This window comes from Panthera pardus, unplaced genomic scaffold (genome assembly GCF_024362965.1).
Source record: "Panthera pardus isolate Hobbes unplaced genomic scaffold, ASM2436296v1 HiC_scaffold_13, whole genome shotgun sequence".
Taxonomy (NCBI): domain Eukaryota; kingdom Metazoa; phylum Chordata; class Mammalia; order Carnivora; family Felidae; genus Panthera; species Panthera pardus.
In genome coordinates this window covers 173126906-173146398 of record NW_026526688.1, presented here as the reverse complement: position 1 = coordinate 173146398, position 19493 = coordinate 173126906, and the positions used below count along the sequence as shown (strand labels likewise).

Genomic DNA, 19493 nt, shown 5'->3' with positions numbered 1-19493 from the left:
AATAAAAGAAATTTAGAGGCACTGTTTTACGTTTTTAACGTCTGGATAAATAGAATTAACTGATTCTCATTTTTGTTTCTGCATTCAGTCTGTTGCGTTTATGTTGTTTGAAATACATGAAGACAAAGCCAACCTTGCATAGATAGATACATAGCTGGAGAAGGGAGGAAGGACCACATGGACCCTCGAAAGACCGACCATACATTGAGAACTATTGACCTAGAAACATGTAATGTAGGGAAACAGCATCCCCCCAAATAGAATTCAGTACATAGACTGCACTATGAAGTCAGATGGGCAGTCCTTCTTCTTGTCCCTTTAGTCAAGAGCTTAAGACCAGAAGCTTGTGACTGTCCCTACTTAGGAGTCGGTGCAGGGGCCTCTCTTGCTGTGCCTAGTCCCAGACGCTGTGAGACAGGGAATGGCATTGGGAACACTGGGACATTTGTTGCAGCTCAGTCAGGTTTGTGTGGACAGGTTTCTTGCATAAAGAAAATCAGTGACAGCTTCTGACACTGCAACATGGGAGACTAGACCAGTCTGGGTAATTCCTGAAGATCTGGAAGTTTGGGGCTCACTGGTGTTTTGGTGAATCTAGATGGTGATGTTGTTTATTACTGTTTTTATTTGGAATTGTTATCAGCGTTCAGTTCCACGTGTTGATGAAATTCTAAATTCCATGGAAATCAGTTGCTAGGCCTATACTTTGCCTCAGAAGTTTGTTAGAACATGAGGTTTTCAAACTTAGGTGGGACCTTATAGTCAGAGAAAAAGTTGTGCCTCTACCTTGAAAGAGAAGTTGTGCATTTTTGCTACAGAGCTGTTGTGTGTATCCTTTTTTTTTTTTTTTTCCTCCTGTCTTGGTTGGAAGCTGGGTTTTTGTATGTTTTCCGTGTGGCAGATCTGAGGACCATTGCCCATGCTTGAGCACCATTAATTGCACCCACTTGTGTGGGGCATTGAACGTGTATGTACTCCCAGCCCCACAAAGTATGCATTCTGCCCTTTAAAGAAGAGGAAAATATGTGTCAGATGGGTTTGGTGGTCCATTCCGAGCTGCACATGCTGCGGTTGGAATTGTGGGCTACTCCTCTACACTTGACCAGGTTGCCTCGTGGACAGATCCACATAGGAAGATTTTCTCTCCATTCATCAGAGCTCATCTGTCATGTTTTATGTAAGACACTCAGCTAAGTTCTACATTGTGGTGGTTTTGTTTTGTTTTTTCTCCACTATTAAGAATGGGAAGGATAACACCTCTTGTTGAGGTTGCATGGGTGAATTAAGACTGAGCCTGAGAACCAAGTTCTGTCCATCCCGGTCCAAGATGTGCACCCTACCCCACACACGTGTTACCTTTCCTTTCCTTCCCTTTTTGTGAAGTTTCTGAGGGCTTAAAATAAAACCTAATTGTTCCTCACAAGTGTCCCCTAGCTTTCTACTTCCTACCCGGTCCCTTCTGTATGGGTAATTACCCTGTTTTCACTTTCATAAAAGTGAGTCCTCCAGGGGAGCCTGTGTGGCTCAGTCAGTAAGTGTCTGACTCTTGATTTTGGCTCAGGTCATGATTTCACGGTTCATGAGATCGAGCCCCATGTTGTGCTCTGTGCAAATAGTGTGGAGACTGCTTGGGATATTCTCTCTCTCTCTCTCTCTCTCTCTCTCTCTCTTCCTCTCTCTTTCTCTCTCTCTCTCTTTAAATAAATAAATAAATAAATAAATAAATAAATAAATAAATAAATAAATAAAAACATTTAAAAACATTTTTAAAAGTGAGTCCTCCGGGAACAAGGTTGAATAGTGAATAGCGCTTGCTAAACCAAATTCAAGCATTTGGAAGCAGAAGGGTACTTTCTCTTAAAAATATTCTGTGATGTATTCTCTCACCTAATTTGTTGTAAATTGTGATAGAAATTAACACAGGTCTGTAGTCCTAGATCTGTAATTCCAAAACCCAAAAGGCTGATGAAAACCAAAAGTTTTTCTGTAACTCCTTTTTGGCAGAACGTCATGAGTCCTGGACTCTTTGGAGGCAAAGTTTGACTCAAACTGCCATGAGGCCTTTCATAGACTTTGCTGTTCTCCTTAGTGTGGCTTTGCATTAGTATCGCTGCAGAATCGTAAGTGTGATGACGCTGCGATCCTCAGCCCCGCTTGCTAGGGTTACGTAACATACAACCAATGTGTCACCTGTCTAAACTTCAGACTCTGAATTGTGAAATGCATTTCTTTCAAGGGTTTTGGTCGAGCGACTGCAGAACTATACTGAGTTGGTTCCATTTATGAGGTTCTCCAAGCTTTATAGGTCCCAACAGGAATTTGCCCCACCCTCTACCCTGTCTGCTCTTCCTGATTAGTTCTTCATTTTGATGACTCACCTGGTTTCCCAGGCTAGAAACGCCGCGGCCTGCTCTCCCCTCTCTCCTCAGTCTAAGCCTGTCCCAAGAGTAAGTCCAGAGTCCAGTGCTGGTCACGCTGCCCCACCACTGCTCTCCCGGGTAAGGGCCTGTGACCGCTCCCTGGCTCGTGTCCGGGCTGACGTCCTCTGGCCCTTGCCTGCCCTGGGTTGTTTTGCAGGCCGGCTCCTGGAGTTTTCTTTAGCGAGGAATCATGTCTCTGACCCCTCAGTGACCTGTGCTGACTCCATGGCCCTCACACGGCCCGTGGGCTAAGCCTGCTTTCCAAGCCCTTTGCTTACAGGCCCTGCTCTTAACTCTCCTGTCCTCTCTCCTGATGGGCCGACCCCAGACCTGGGGGTCCTGCCTGTGTGATCGCTGCTGCCTGCATGCTTTCCCCAGCGGCCTGCTTGGTTCACACCTGTTTCCCCTGCTTGGTTCCGCTGAAGAGTCACTTCCTCCAAACAGCCTTCCTGGACTCCTGGCCTGGGCCTGGGCCAGGCCTCTTGGCTTTCGGGCTCATCTCTATAAACTGTCCTTCTGTGCCTGTCCTTCCAGTGCTCGCTGTCCCCATGCGATGGCAGAGAACCGCTAGTATCTTCAGTCATGTGAAATCGTCTCTCTCAGGTGACAGCCTCATGAAGGCAGGGCCACCACCTCCCGTCCTCAGCACCCTGTGTAAGACCTGTGGTCACTGAATATTTGAGTTTTCTGGATTTATCTCCCCTTTTTTTTCCCCTACCAGACTGTGAGTCTCTTAAGGGCAAAAAAAAAAAAAAAAAGGTGCATCTTTCAGTTCCGTGGCACAGTTCCTGTCCCCAGGGGAGCACCGAGGCCGGGCTGGGGGAAGGATTCTGTTAACGTGCTCACATGAGGACTTTGGAAAGCCCACATCTAGCTTGCGTGTTCTTTGGTGCACGAAGCAGGCCTAATGTGTGCTGCTGCTTGAACAGACCTTTCCCATGAATAACCGTCGTCGTCAGAACCCAGGCTCGGTGGTCACGTGGGGCACCCCGCCCCCGTGGCAGGTATTTATTCGGTGCCAGCTATGTGTGGCGTCACAGCAGGCACGCACACCCTCTTGTGTCTAGTCCTCACGGCAGCCCCAGCGAGTGCAGTCACACTCCCTCCTTCCGGGCAAGAAGGGGAGGCTCTCAGGGATCCACCGAGTGCCCAAGGTCACACAGCTGGAACAAACGGAGACAACAGTGCCTGGTACAAGGGACTGTGTGAAAGCGCTGAGTGAGAAGTAAAGCAGAAAACACCAACCGAGTTGGAGGAGCTGGGACTCCCCAGGGGAATGCTTTGCTGAGGCGGCAGAGGACTCGAAGTCTCCATGAAAAAAGGGAAGGCAGGACTTTGGCTCTCCTGGCAACTCGTGCTGTGAGCTGGGGACACTATGCGTGGTAATAGCTATTTTTCCCCGATTCCCATACCTTTTCCTTTGACATCTACGGTGTGAGAACTCTGTCTCCGGAGTTAGGGACCGGAGTTCAGATCCTCGGTTGGCCACTTAATAGCTGGGTGATTTTACTGAAGGGCCTTCACCCACCGCGTTTTTCTCAGTAAAATGCGGGTAATGTTACTGTCTGCGTGGTGACTTCCTAAAACGCTCCATGGAGTATTATCAGTGTGATGTATGGGCTTCTAAGATAAGTCCTGTCCCCACGTAGAGTGTGTGGATGGCTTTTTGAAGTTTCCTAAGTCAGGGACCCACAGTCCAGAGGTGTTTGCATATGTACTTCAGATGCTCTCCAAGTGTGCATCTGAGGGCTTGTTCTTAGCAGAGGAGACGCTACGTGGAAGTTTTTCTTGGTGAAATTGGATAACATTCCAGATCTGTAGTTGATCAGAAAGTGTTCGGGCCTTGCCACCAGCAACTGCGGAGCAGAGCTTGAGGCCAGCGCCCTTTGGGTCCTGCGCTCCATGGAGCTTTGGTGTGACACCATTGGTGGCCTGGCTCTGCCGTCAGACTGTCCCGGGACCCTCCTCCAGCTGAACCTCCTCCAGCTGAACCTTTTCCAAGAGGTGCTTGTTGGAGGCCTGAAGATAGAGCATGAGAAGTTCTCATGTGGTTCTTTTTTTCACGTCAGCATGCTGATAAAGGTCATGTGTTGGGCGGAATTTGGCCTAAGGTTTGCTCTCTCCTAACATACTGTTTGGGGGGAAAGCTGCGGGGAAGGCGGCTGGAGCAATCCCTGAAGCTTCCTAGGGGGCCGCCTGCCTCAAACAGGGTGTACAGTTTGCAGGGCCTGTTGCAAAATGAAAATGCAGAATCGCTTGTCCAAAAATTATTAAGAATTTCAAGACAGTGGGACAGCAGAGCATTAAACCCAGCACGAGACCTTTCTAAGCACACAGCCGTTGTGATCACACGGGATACGATGCCTGTGAATGCCCCGCCCCAAATCTGATAATTGTCGAGTGCTCTAATTGCCAGAAGTCACTCCCTGGCTTGCTGGGCTCATCTTAGTAGGAGTCTTTGCAAGGATTAAATGAGAAATGTCCACCATTGATAGATGAATGGATAAATACGTGGTATATATACATGGAGTATTATTCAGCGATAAAAAAGACTAGGATCTTGCCATTTACAACATGGATGGACCCAGAGGGTATAATGTTAACTGAAATAAGACAGAGAAAGACAAAGACCACATGCTTTCACTTACATATGGAATCTAAAAAACAAAAATGAGCAAACAAAAAAACCCCCAGAAACCGACTCATAAATACAAAGACACCAGTGTTTGCTAGAGGGGAGGGGTGTCAGGGTGGGTGAAATAGGTGAAGGGGATTAAGAAGTCCAGTTATGAAATAAGTCACAGAGATGAAAAGTACAGCACAGGAAAGGTAGTCAGTACTGTAATAACGTCGTCTGGTGACTACACTTCCCGTGTTGAGTATTGAGTAAGGTACAGAATTGTCAAATCTGTACACCTGAAACTGAAATAACATTTTATGTCAACTGTGATCATAAAAGTAAGTTTAAAAATGCCCCCTCCACACACAGGCCATTTAGTGCTGGCTCTTGTTTCTGTGAGGGGTAGCATCTAACACGAGAGGGCGGCCCGACTAGCAGAAGCGCCAGCACGGACAGATTGAAAGGTGACCGATCTTCCCCGGCGTTCCTGCACGCCACATGAGGTCTGTGTGTTCCGCCTCCTGTACCTGTTTGAGACCCAGAGGAGGTCGGAGGGAGGGGTGCATGCTGGGCTGGAGCGGGGGCACGCGCAAAATACGCAGAGGTGGGAAGAGCCCCGTCCGCTTCGAAGCAGGTGGGGGAAACGGAGTGAAGAGCTTCCTGTCTACTTTTGCCCTGATCCCTTTGAGAATCCAGGGAAAGCGATACCTCACGCTGTCAATACAATGGGCACAGGCGTTACTGAGCACTTGCAATACAGCAGCTCCAAACTGAGATGTGCTATCAGTACAAGGAGTACAATTTGGTTTCAGAGGCTTCATATGAAAAAAAGGAACGCGGAATGTCTCAGTAATTTGTGTATTGATTATCTGTTGAAATAACATTTGTTTATGTTGGGTTAAACAAACAGTCTTAAAATTAATTTTACCTGTTGCTTTTTAATATGGCTGAAGGAAAATTTTAATTACATGTGTGCCTGTCACCACAGTTGTTACATGCTGTAGACTAGGAAAATGCACAGGAGGCATAGTACACCCTCTCATGCTCTCACACACACTTGCAGGGCTGCGCGCAGCCCAGGGAGGTTCAGAGCCTCTGAACACCCCCTCCCTGCTCCCCGGCCATGCCCTGGAGTAGAGGATGAGGCGGGGAGAGTAGGTGAGGAGGTGTGCAGAGCTCCCAGGCTGGGGGGGGTAGGATTTGTTCTTTGAGCACCGGGGGCTGTTGATTGCTTTCCAGCAGTGGGGGGTGACGTGTTCAGGGTGTGTTTGGGGATGATTTGTTGGGGGAAGAGGTAGAGCCGGCACTGAATGAATGCAGGACAAGAGATCAGGAAAGTAGTTAGGCCGTGGCTGTCCTCTTAAGTCAAGTTCAGACAACCCGATCTGGATTAGTTAAGTGCTTTCTCATGAGCCCGAGGAAGAACACATAAATGCATCCTCCCTTTGCTGAGGCTAAATAAGGTGAACAATGAACTTGTGGCCTAGATGCACCTTCTGCCTTTACTGATCCAGACAAGGCTGTAATTCTCACCTGGGTCCAAGGTTGGCCCTCAGCTTGGCTCTAGACGTTTCCTCTCTCAATCAAGTACTTTTCTCCCTGGGAGCACATTTCCCTGTCATGCGCATTCCAGAAGGAGGGGGGTGAGGTGGTATTTGACAGGTATCAGCCACAAAAGCCTATGGGGCAAAAGAAGTCCTTAAACCTTATCTGAATACCAGCTTTTTATGAAAATAATCAGGATGTTGAGGGTTTGGGGTTTTTTTTGTTTTTTTTTTCTTTCTTTTTCTTTCTGGAAGGTAACTGTTTTGTGTAAAAGAAAACACCTGCTGCTTCTCAGTCTGTTTCAAAGCGCTGCCTGTGGTTTAAGAGTACAGAAATATGCATGTGGCGTGAAGCATTTGCAGGCAGAACATGGAAAAGCTGGTCGGGGTGTGTCCATAGAAAGGCGAGGCCTGTGGCTGCAGGTGGGTGAGGTGGGACAAGCTGGTAACAGAGCCACAGCTGTCCCCTCCTTGTGAGAGTAGAGGTACGTTCAGAGGATCGACAGTTTTCTTTTTGTTGTACATTGAAATCCAGATAACTGCAGGACCAAAGGTGGTTCTCATTTCTTTCACCTGAAGCACCGTCAAAGAAGGCACGGATCATTGCCGATTTTTTACTTGCTAACGTTACTCTAAGAGCAACCACCTACTCTTGTTGACAGAGCTGGTTTGTAATCCACCTTCCAAAGATCTGTTCTTTAACCTGAAGCACATCGGATTTCTGGTTCAATAAGCTTGCTTTCTTTTCTTTCTTTTCTTTTTGTTGATTATTATAACTAACGTGTATTATTTTTGCAGGGCGAACCTTTCCAACACATCCGTACTTCTCGGCGCAGCTGGGGGCGGGCCAGCTCTCACTTTACAACATTCTGAAGGCCTACTCGCTTCTCGACCAGGAAGTGGGGTACTGCCAGGGTCTCAGCTTTGTAGCGGGCATCTTGCTGCTTCACATGGGTGAGGAAGAGGCATTTCACATGCTCAAGTTCCTGATGTTTGAAATGGGACTGCGGAAACAGTACCGGCCGGACATGATTATTTTACAGGTAGAGAGCGGTCCTTATGCGTATGCCAGAGACAAATGCCAAAAATGTTTACGATCCCTTTCCAGGTCTCTGTGAGGAACTTTCCCCACCGTCCATTAACACCGGAGTAGCTGTCGTTGCCGGGCACTGCCCATGTGCTAGGCGTTTCATATTGCCCTTCTCCCCTCAGCAGCCCTCAGGGAGATGCTATTCATCAGCTCAATTTATAGATGGGAAGACTGAGGCTCAGGTTACCCAGCTAGCGAGTGGCGGGGTTGGGGTTTAAAGCCGGCCCTGTCTGACTCCGGGCCCTCCCTTTACCCTCCATCACACCCCCTTCGGGGGATCTGATTTCTGCCTCCCACTGTGTCAGCCACTTCCTCTGCCAGGGATCCCCCTCAGCACACCCAGGCTTCAGCTCAAATACCGAATCCTGCTAGAAGCTCTTCCTGACCACCTGATGTTGTGTCCCACACTTCACCCCTCCCCAGGCACGTGTACTGTGTTATGCCGCCTCGTTTCTTTTGCCATGAAACACTCACTGCCTGAAAGTATCTATCTTGTTTCCTTACTTGTTGACCTGTGTATCTTCTGACTTCTCTTAAAACATACCATGAGAAGGGAGGGATCTTACCTGTCTTGGAGCTTCATCCCTAGTTCCTAGAACAGTGCCTGGGATGAAGTAGGCACCCGGTCGGTATTTGTTGAATGGACAAGTGGCAGGGGGCAGGCCAGAGCAAAAGAAAACCAAACAGCGGTGTGTGTAAGTGCTGCCACTGCAACCTTTCAGAGGTAGGGAGAGCTCCGGGCCCTGCTGCGGGACTATTCCGAAACGTTGGAGCACATGCATACACGTTCCCTTACCAGCAAATTCTCGGATATCAGAGCCTTAGAAAGTACTTTTTGGACAGGATACGTGAGAGCCAAGGACTCTTTGAGAGCACCAAATTGGGTGCTTAAAAATGCTTTCGCCTCCACCTGTGAATACGAACCACGTGAACATAAAATTCCCACAAAACAAAGCTATTTCACTAAAAAATTTGGACCCACAGAAGACTGCCCACAGCTACAGTCAGGTTCTTTCTATGTGCTCCCCATTAGCTTCAATATAGGCGCATCTCCCATCTGAGAGAGCAGAATTTTCAAGTTAATTTAGCATTAACTTGAAGCACACAGCCATCTTTGGGCTGGGGGCCTTAGTGACTAGATTCCTTTCGATCCAAAAAAGCCACAGCTACTACTGAAGACGGCTGTGTGGTCTGGGCCTCTGGAAACACTTGTTTTTGCCAGTTTGGAAAGTTATGTGTCCAACCTATAGCATCTCATTGGGCTTCTGACCCTTTCCAGATTGTTTCTTTGGGCTCAGCCATCACCGACTGCAGAAATCTGGGCTGACGCTAGGACCCCTGTGAGCCGTGGGACCCATCATGAGCTTCCTGCCAGAACCATAGCAGTCTCTGAAGAGGGGACCCTTTGGAAAAGTTATTTTCTCCATCTTGAGATAAACACTTGTCTTCCTATTTTAACTTGCCTGGGATCTGTGTATATTTCAGGGGGCAGTCGGGGTCTAGAGCGAATTTACTAAGTGAGCGGGTGTAATAGAGCCTTTCCACAGTGCCATCATGTGCCCCCCTTCACTCTTAGCAGAGAGGCTGGCTTTACATTTCGGATTCCCCTGGGTTTGAGTTTTGCTAGGAATGTGTATTTATAAGAGAGTTTGAAATGTTCCCAGCAGACAGATGTTTCGATTCTCTTAGCCAAGGAACACAAGTAACGGTAGAAAGAAAGGCAGTGGTAGGAGGAGCCCGGGTGTAAGTGTGCTGGGCCACACCTGGCCAGGACCTCGCAGGCACTGGGCACCCAGGATGTGCCTGTTGGATAAGGGTAGTGGAGATCAGTGGTTATCACAATCCAAATAGAGTGTTTGACACCGTGATAAATCTCTCACAGCCTGAGTGGGATGAGTAACTGAACACACGTAGCAGGAATCTGATTGAGACACCTGTGCATGTGTGTCCCCACAGATCCAGATGTACCAGCTCTCGAGGCTTCTTCACGATTACCACAGAGACCTCTACAATCACCTCGAGGAGCATGAGATCGGCCCGAGCCTCTATGCCGCCCCCTGGTTTCTCACCGTGTTTGCCTCACAGTTCCCTCTGGGATTTGTAGCCAGAGTCTTTGGTAAGTGTGTGTAATCTGTTTGCCCGAACCAGCCTTCCCCTGTCAGGTGGGAAACATTTAGTCTCATCCTGTGGGGAGTCTCGTCATTTGTATACCTGCATCTTCTACAAGAATGGGGTGATTTGATGCTCTGAATCTAGTCAGCGTTGGGTTTGGTGGATTTCAAGACCTGCTTCACCTCTGATACTTACCTGGTGGGGTTTAGACCCACTCTTCTCACTGCCAGCCGTCCCCGGAGCAGACGTCTTAAAGACGTGGCCAGGGAGCCCCATGCTTGTATTCCAGGCGTGTGTCTCTCATGAATCATCTTCCGCAACCTCTCTGACCCGCGGTTCTGTTCGTTGATGGCTCCTTGGAACTTTTTGTCCCATGACTTCTGGGCTCCTGTTCTTTTCTACATTCCTCCCATGTCTCTTCTTCCCTGCCCTTGGCTCTGCATTTCCTTTGTCCACTCACTGTGGAAGCCCCTCCCTGCTGCACCTCACGTGGCCCCCGCCTCATCTTCCCAGAGCCCCCAGCCCTTCACCACTGTGCCCACTGGGACCGCAGGCAGCTCACATTTCAAATGTCTCCTACTTTCTTGATTTACTTTTTGAGAAGGTTGTCTCTGTCAAAGTTAAACGGTTATTCACATGCAAAGTCTCCAAGTGGCCTTGAGATGGCAGAGGTAATAATCACATCTGCTCAGGCTCAGGAGCCCAGTGACCCCCGTGAGCCTGGGCAGCTCTCAGACACTGGGCTTTCCCTGCTTCAGAGTGAAAGAACTATTTTGAGAATTCAGGTTCTTTTTAATTTTCTTCTCTGACTGCAGAGGTTATTAAAAAATTGATAATCCTCACACATCGAGTGTTTTAAAAGTGTCACTGATGGGCGCGTGGGTGGCTCAGTCGGTTAAGCATCCTACGTCATGATCTCATGGTTCGTGCGTTCGAGCCCCACATCAGGCTCTCAGCTATCAGCTCACAGAGCCCACTGCAGATCCTGTCTCCCTCTCTCTGCCCCTCCCCTCCTCTGTCTCTCTCTCTCAAAAATAAATAAAACTTTTAAAAAATTATAAAAAATAAAGTGTCACTGATGTTCAGTCACTTGATAGCTTAAAAATCTGTAGTCTTCTCATACTCTTTCAGATTTGCTTCTAGAATTAGAGACCATCTCAAAGAGAATGTCCAAAAACATTGCGAGAGCACTCCTTTGGCATGCTTGGGAAAGACAACTTGTAGATGCAAATTCTAGATGCCTGAAATTTGCTTTTTAACATCGGTAGGCATTGAGTTGATCTTTGCTCCTCTTTTCCCCAGGGTACTAGATTTTTATTCTTACTCCTATCCACAAGGACTTCTAAAGACTTTATTTACCATTTGGCTTTACTAGAAGAATCCATGTTCTGAAAATATTTTCTACCTGCATCCCCTTTTGCATAACTCCCTCCCCAAACTGATTCTTATTTTATGTCCCTTAAAAAAAAATCATTGGAACAAAAGAGATACTTAAAAAAAAAAATAAAATCTCTCCTGGTTAAATAAATCATTAGTGAGATTTCATGAACTATTTATATTTATACCATAGTTTAAAAAGAAGATAATTAAAAGCCTCAATTAAAAAAAAAAAAAACCACCTCAGAATTGTCTGCTTAGTTTACTAATGAAAGAGTCACCGAAACCATATGATCTCTAGCTGTAGGCTGTAGTCTTTCTTGCCAAAAATGTCTATATTTTCTTTTTACTTTTCTTACTCTGGAACTTAAAATAATTAGTGCACTTTAGTTTTTCTCCTGATTTTTTCAAACAGGAGAGGAGTGAAGATTGAAATAGGTGGGAGTGGGGGTGGGGAGAGTTGATGTTAATGGTTTGAAAATAGCTCAAGAACCGAATTACACCATTTGTGAGAAACCGTTGCATTCCGCCAAGGGGATTTGGATGGGAGGGTCAGCACTGAGTTCTCCCCCCACTGCCCCGCGCCCCCACTTGCAAGTAGTTCTGGGGTACCCTGGCCAGAGAACTGTGTCTGGAAAAGTCTTCCTTTAGGCTGCTTAGGTAAGAGGACAGCAAACAAAATGATTTGGAAACAGCCCTCCCACTGGAGAATATTCGCATCTCTAAAGCTCATTCTGACGACTTCATAAGTTAGAAGCTAAAGCCATCAAAAGCAGGGTATTTATATTACGTAATCAGTGGTGAGTCTCAGAGGCTCTTATACATTATGCATAATGATGCCAGTGTCTGTAACTCCTGGATCCCACAGACCCCTGCCGTACTAAGTGGGTGCATGTCCGGCTGGCTGAGGCTCCCCAGATTGTAGGCAGGAAGTAGGAACTTGAGGCAGGACTGTGTTATGTCATTTTGCAACAACTGTTGGGGTTTTTGTTTTTGTTTTGCACAGTCTGTTCCATTTATCAGTACTTAAAACCAAACCGTTTTATTATTAGTAGGTTCCATAGAAAGGTTTTTTAGAAACCACTTCTGTACTTAGCGTCGGTCGGCGACTTAAACCGTGTTTGTTTAGCTCCGTGACGCTCGATAGCTTAGTTTTAATTGCCCAAACCTGCCATTCATACGCTCTAGTCTTTTTTGGCCTGAAGCCCATTTCATTGTAAGCCTTTAGGCCTGAATAAACCATAAAAACAAATGGACCTTTGTCAACTATTCACCATTTCATATGTAAGTACAGGATTCTCAGCTTGCGGACAGCATAGCTCGTATGTTAATTAACAGGTTGCTTCACATTAAGTATATGCTCTTTGGAGGCACACTAGCCAGCGATGCATGTGCCTTAACCTTCACATGGTAATCACACTTCCTGAATGTCTGTCTTCTGATGGGGTGTCCCATAAGGTAAAATAGCCTCCTCCTGTATGTTTCCAGTTTGGGTGTAGAGGGGGCTTGGGAGAGCTGTTTACTCTGTTCACCTTCAAATCACATCTACCTTTGTAAAAAAAAAAAAAAAATCTGAGAAACAGGACCGGCTCGCGCCTGCTGGAGGCGGCGGCTGTGGTGCTCAGCTCCTGGTGTTTGCTGAGGGAGACACTGCCAAGTAGAGGAGGGAGGAGGTGGGAGTGTAAAAATGAAGGGTTTGCAAAAAAAAAAAAAAAAAAAAACCACACACAGAAGCCACCTGTACTACAGGGAAGGACCCAGAGAGGCTTTAGGACTAAGATAGATTTAGGAAAACAAGATGGTTTAAATGGCCAGGAAAAAAAAAAGCTCCCCAGGGAACGTGACACAGAGTTAGGGAAGTGAGTTTTTGTCAAATCTGCTTGTACTGTGTCTGCCGTCATCCTTCATTTTCCCCCCACCTGGTCCTGGGAGGAAGGTAGGGCTCTCATACCTGGAGGACTCCAGGCTCCCAGGGGAAAGTCAAGGAGAGGGATTGCCCTTGACAAAAAGACAAAGGTGGCTGGAAAAGAAATGCATGAGAAGTTGGCTTACTGGCCACACGCTTTGCATTGATGGTTTCCCCCTGTAGGAAACTGCATCTTTATATCACGGGGAGTTTCAAATAGAGTTCCAACACATGTTAACACAATAACAGGGAAGTGTCTTCAAAGGAAAGTAGTAGCTATTTGCCTTGTTCTCCGCGAATAATTGGCAAAGTGGTGGAGTCAGCCGAAATTCAGGCCCCCTTTACTTCCTGCCTGATAAAACCCTTTGCCTGCTTCTGGGTGGCTCGAAACAGGAGAGAAGGGAAGTTGGCTGCAGTGTGGTGAGCAGGGCTTCTGTGGGGCTGCTGGGTGGCTCTCGCAGCTCACTTTCTTGAGCACCGATTTTCAGATGCAGGAAATTAATTCACTTTTCAAGGAGATTATTGTTTTTGGATTTTTTTTGTTTGTTTGTTTGTTTGAAATTTCCAGAATGGGGGTGCCTGGGTGGCTCAGTTGGTTAAGCCAACCGATCTCACGGTCAGTGAGTTCAAGCCCTGTGTTGGGCTCTGTGCTGACATCTCGGAGCCTGGAGCCTGCTTTGGATTCTGTGTCTCCCTCTCTGTCCCTCCTCTGCTCATGCTGTCTCTCTAAATAAATAAATTAAATGAATAAATAAATAAATATTTTTAAAATAATAATAATAAAAATAAAAATTTCCAGAACGTAAACATGTAAAGATTGGAAGATGAACAAAAGTGAAAGTAATTCTTTACTGTTATTTAAAAATTATTTAATTTGGGGGGGCGCCTGGTTGGCTCAGTCAGCTGAGCATCTGACTTCGGCTCAGGTCATGATCTCAAGGATCATGAGTTCCAGCCCTGCATCGGGCTGTCTGCTGTCAGCACAGAGCCTGCTTTTGGATCCTCTCACTCCCCTCTCTCTGCCCCTCACCCACTCGTTCCACTCTCTCCCTCCCTCTCTCTCTCAAAAATAAATAAACATTAAAAAATGTTTTAAAAAAGTGCCTCCCCCAACTTTTTGTTTTGCTTTGTTTTCTTCATATAGTCCAGAAAAGTCTAAGTTTATAATGCTAGGGAGCACTCTCCTAAGTAGATTTGTTATAAAAACCAAGATCCTAGGAGAACAAAATTTGGAAGACCCGACGTCAACCTTAAGAGATCACAGATATGGGGCACCTGGGGGGCTCAGCCGGTTGAGAGTCTCTTCGGTTGAGGTCATGATCTCATGGTTTGTGGGATGGAGTCCTACATCGGGCTCTGCACTCACAGTGCAAAGCCTGCTTGGGATTTTCCCTCTCTCTCTGCCCCTCCCCTGCCCGTGCTCATTTGCTCACTCTCTCAAAATAAATAAACATTAAAGGAAAAAAGATTGCTGATATTGATTGCATATTTGATAATGGTCCTAAAACTTCACCAATGATTATGTATCTTAATTGGCTTAGATGCAGCACTCTAACTTTAAGGTACACGTCTCTCAGAGACTAAAGGCACTAAGCTGTGGCATTCGGTCCGGTGCCATAGTCCTTTTCTAGGACCTTGCACAGGATGGCTTGGTATTCTGATAGATGCTGTCAATTTTTGTTAGGCTATAAATGTTGATGTATTGAAAGGAGGTCTCGCTGGCTAAACCACAGAAGCTTCACCTTTACCTTGTTTTGTTTTGGGGGAAATGTCATTTCTGTTTAAAAATACATCTTAGTTATAGTGCTATTTTAGATCTTTTTTATTTTCTATAGTGGTGAATTACATGGTTAGACTGTGTATTTTGTAAAGCAGACATTTCACAAGAATATTCTTCCACAGGGCGGTCTCGATACCCGTAATACTTCCCCTAAGAAGCTCACATTTCAAAGATCCCATCAGTTCGCTAATTTATCTTCCCATCCTCTAGAGTCACACCTAAGAAGGAGGCAGCCCTCCGTCCTTTCCAGCTTCCTGGGGCCTCCTGAGCCGTGAGCACTGTGATGTTTGTGAAACAGTGTGCCTCTGAGCTCTGTGAGAGAGTGGGGCGGACCTCGGCGGGTGGCACGCACCCTGGCACCGAGTCTGCTTCTGCAGTTGAGGCCTCGGTGAAGGTCACAGAGCATCTCCAGGGCTCACCCGGCCGGCTGGCACCTAGGTGTGCCCTGTGCACTGTGCACAGACCTCTCCGATTCAGACATCTTCCCTGTGTGTGCAGCAGCTTCCAGCCTCTCCTGTTTCTTGATGGCTTTTATTTGCTATCGCACTGAGCCACCTAGAGACACCCAGCGTGGCTGGGGACTCCTCCTCTCACCTGCTAATGCCTTCCCCAACTTGATGGGATGGACAACTTCTTTGTCTCTTCCATTGTCCTGCAGCACCACCACCACCCCACCCCCCAAATTGACAGGTGGCCTTTAATTAGATTTTTGGCTCTCATCATTAAAGTTGTATTTTTTTCTTGTATTGTTAACTCCAGTTGTTAGGTAACTTGCCTGAATATAGTCACCGAACAGTTCGTTGGTAGGGCTGTATGTTTTATTCTCAGAACAATTTGACTCTTTCTCGAGTGGCTTCAGCTCGTGAGGAGGGGGCGCCAAGCCTGGACTGGCTGCTCGCCCAGTTCCCCGGGCCACTTGCCCTCCCTTGCACCATGTACAGCCCATGTAGGGGTTGCTAACATGTGCCAGCTGTTCTAAGAAAAAGCTATGACAAGAACTAGAAAATAACTCTGACAAAGTTCTTTGAATTTCTCTGAACAAAGATGGTTTTCACTCCATTATTATGCTAAAATGTAGTGTATTGCAAGTATTTAATAATGTACTTTTGCAACTCTGCAGACATTTTATAGATTTTAGAGGTCTTTTAATTCAATTCTTTATTTCAAAACAGGAAAGAGGAGCATTTTTAAAAATTTCTCATGTTTTATATCTAAAAACCTTTCAGTTTTACCCATAAAAATGTGTTTTAGTAACTCCTTTAAAATCCAGAGCATTTCTAGAAAAAGAGTGATAAAAAGTTTTCTTTTTCTCAGTTTAACTTCTGAAGCATGTTTGAATTTAATATGTTTTTAGAACAACAACAAAAAAGATTTATCTTAACCTATGACAAAATCTTAGCAGTATGTTTATTTATATTTCTTCTATTATTTGCAATATTGTCTTGACAACCTTATCTGAAATATCAGGCACTTAAAAAGGAAATAAAGTTTGCAATTTGGACTTACGTTTCCCACCATCCTGCTCTGATGTGTGGAAAAGAAAATGCAATGTTAGTTCATCAGAAACTGGTCTGCTTTAACTTTCTGCATTTCTGTGTTTTCCCAGATATGATCTTTCTTCAGGGATCAGAGGTCATATTTAAAGTGGCATTAAGTCTGTTGGGAAGCCATAAGCCCTTGATTCTGCAACATGAAAACCTAGAAACCATAGTTGACTTTATAAAAAACACCCTTCCCAACCTGGGCTTGGTGCAAATGGAAAAGACCATCAGTCAGGTATGATTCGATCCGACCTTCAGGCTTAAGCCATCCTGGATACGGAGAGCTTAATTTTTTTTGATCGGGACCTATTTCCTACCACTTTGTATCCTGGGCAGTATCTTGTGTGATGCCCGGCATGTGGGAAACACATGTGTACACATACGAAACACATAGCCGGATGTGTGTTCAGTGATTCGGTGCGTGAATGTGACGGGGGTACGCCACATGGAAACACGGTGACGGTGACGGTGTTCAGGTGGATAACCGCAAGCCACAAGTAGTTTCTTGTAGCCAAGAGGCTTCACCCCTAGTTGCTTGTTCTTCTGAAACACACGTGCTATTCAATGTAGGCTCTTACGCATGCTTTGATTTTTTCTGCTGCGTGGTATTATTTGGAATTCTCTAAAAACAACCCTTTGATAGCAAAGTTGTGATAGAGAATATATATTCTAGAAGTTTGTTCCATGATGTGGTTTTTAAGATAGAAGTCAGCTCCCCATCTGTGACCTCAGCACTTGTAGTAGATAGCCGAACCATGAGGTGAGGGCGGATTGAGCCAGAATTACACCGAGGCCAGTTGTTAAATGGTCTGGGCTAGGGGCGGGAGCAGATTTTGACTGTGTATAAAGAAGAATCTACTAGTAATGATTGTTGACTTTGAAGGACTGAGCTGTTTGGCAGAGGGTACATCACCACTGGAAGTGTCCAGAGGCCGGATGGCTTAGAAAATGCTCTGGAAGGGATTTCTGCATCAGGGCCAATAGTCAGGCCGCTTCTAAGCCTAGAACTTATCTCACCTGCTCAAAATACGATGAAAACATAGAGCAGTCAGGTAAAAACAAGTAGTGAAACAAAGCTATTTTTTTTAAACAAATCTTTATTCTGAGGATGTCTGATAGTCCCAGAGAAATGCTGCGACCCCAGTGGATTGCACCCACATGGCGTGTTTGTGGTCTCATTGGCTGCTCCTCCTTCAATGTTGAGCACTGAGAAAGCAGCAGTCCTGACCTGGGGTGGGGTGGGGGCAGGTGGCAGCCATGTGGCTCTGGGTCTCCACACGTTTCCTGGGCCTGTGTGAGAGGGCACTCCCTGCCTTTCCACTCTGCATTTCCGTTTTTAGTTAATTGATAGGCTCTGCATCTCTCGGTATTTTGCTTCCCTGGCACGTTTCTCTCCATGTGAATAGCTTTGGCTTGTTCGGGCCCTACTTTCTGCCAGATTCTGTGTGAATCTACATATACACATGATCTCATTTAATCATGACCAAATTCCTGAGAGGATAGATGGACTTAACCCATGAGGATCTCAGGGCCTGGAGAGGTAAACTCACTGGCCCACAGTCGCCCTGCTGCAAAGCAGGACGGGAGGGTTTCTCTTGCCTCCAGGTGGTTTAGTAGCTACTCAACACCGCCAAGTGTCTCCGGGTGTCATTTAATTACAGAATTTTTCTCTATTTCACCAGTGTGTTAATACTGAATTCTCAGCTCCTTTGATTCTTTAACTTTTGGCATTCATGTGCACGGACGGACTCCCTGTTAGAGCTTTCATTGCATATATGTCTACTTTATGGCTGCTGGGGCATAAAGCCTTGGCTACCTAAAGTCTGTGCCAGTGAATGGCTTCACTTTGCACCTGGCTCCAGGCTCTAAGACAGGCAGTCTCAACTGACATTCAGTTTACCTCCTAGATATTGAGCTCCAGAAAAGAATCCCATTTTTTCTCCTTTTCTGTAAAGAATATTTATTCACAGTATCAAGTTCTCTCTAAACGTTGAAAGAATAGAAATGGACATAGCGTGGAGAGAGAACATTGTGTGTGTGTGTGTGTGTGTGTGTGTGTGTGTGTGTGTGTGTGTGTGTGAGAGAGAGAGAGAGAGAGAGAGAGAGAGAGAAAGAGAGAGAGAGAGTGTGTGAGAGATACGTTCTAGGCAACTGTCTTAAACTTGGCATCCTTTATTCTGTTGACTCCTTGAAAATCCTGGGGCATGTTTTATAATCCCCATTTTTATAGGGGGGGAAACTGGGCATAGAGTAACATGCCCAATGCAGTGGCAAAGCCAAGAATGTGAGGTGTCTCTGACACCAGAGCCCATCCTGTGCAGAAAATAAACATGTAATCCAGTAATTTCAAGTGTGGTAAGAGCCACAGTAGTGCCTGTGCAAGGGCTTATGGGAGCCGGGCCTCGAGCTGGTGGAGTGAACATTGCTGATTGAGAATTGGGGGAGTTGAATTCAACTGGGCCCAAAGAATCAGCTAAGAACAGAGGTCACACATTTTCTGTCGTGGGCCATGTAGGCAGTCTTTCGGGCTTTGTGAGCCAGAAGATTTCTGTTGCAGTCACTAGTCACTCTGTCTTTGAGGCACAAAGTCAACCAGATAATATGTACATGAGTGAAGTGACTATGTTGCAATAAAACTTTATGAAAACATGCAGTGGGACAGATGCAGTCCACAGGCCGCACTTTGCTGATGCCTGATCACAGGCAGGGGAGTGAGAATAGAAATTCTAGATGCCTCTGCAGTGAGCTTTGAAGGGGAGGGCGCTTGGGGATTGGGAGCAGCAGGGCAGACAACACAAAATCTGTTTCTGGGCCCGGATTTTCAACCTGCCAGAAGTCTTGACGGGAAGCTGTTAGAATGCCAGGCAGCTCACTGCCCCTCACCTCCAGAGGGTGCTCTGGTTTCAAATTCTACGCAGAGATGAGGCCTGAGGTACAGTGTGACTCCTGCAGCCTCAGAGGACCCCCAAGCTCAAATCTTGGAGGTCCACAGGGTGGAAGTGATAGACCTATTCACTGCACATGACAGAGCATTCGGTCCTGTGTACGAATGGGCAGAGTCTGGGTGGTCTTCTGTGATGGCTAATGGCTCCATCTCATTACA

At 46.3% G+C, this 19493-nt stretch overlaps 1 protein-coding gene across 5 annotated transcripts in view; it reads left to right on the top strand.

Annotated features, from left to right (window-relative positions):
- The window catches only part of TBC1D1 (TBC1 domain family member 1), a 224955-nt gene that overhangs the window by 197413 nt on the left and 8049 nt on the right, over window positions 1-19493 (top strand). For 4 of the 5 annotated variants that reach the window (XM_019414376.2, XM_019414372.2, XM_019414365.2 and 1 more), the window contains 3 exons: window positions 7383-7627; window positions 9631-9790; window positions 16456-16625. In XM_019414376.2, the coding sequence (XP_019269921.2) occupies window positions 7383-7627; window positions 9631-9790; window positions 16456-16625 (575 nt within the window). The remainder of the gene's footprint in view (window positions 1-7382; window positions 7628-9630; window positions 9791-16455; window positions 16626-19493) is intronic. The other variant, XM_019414383.2, reaches the window with a different exon arrangement.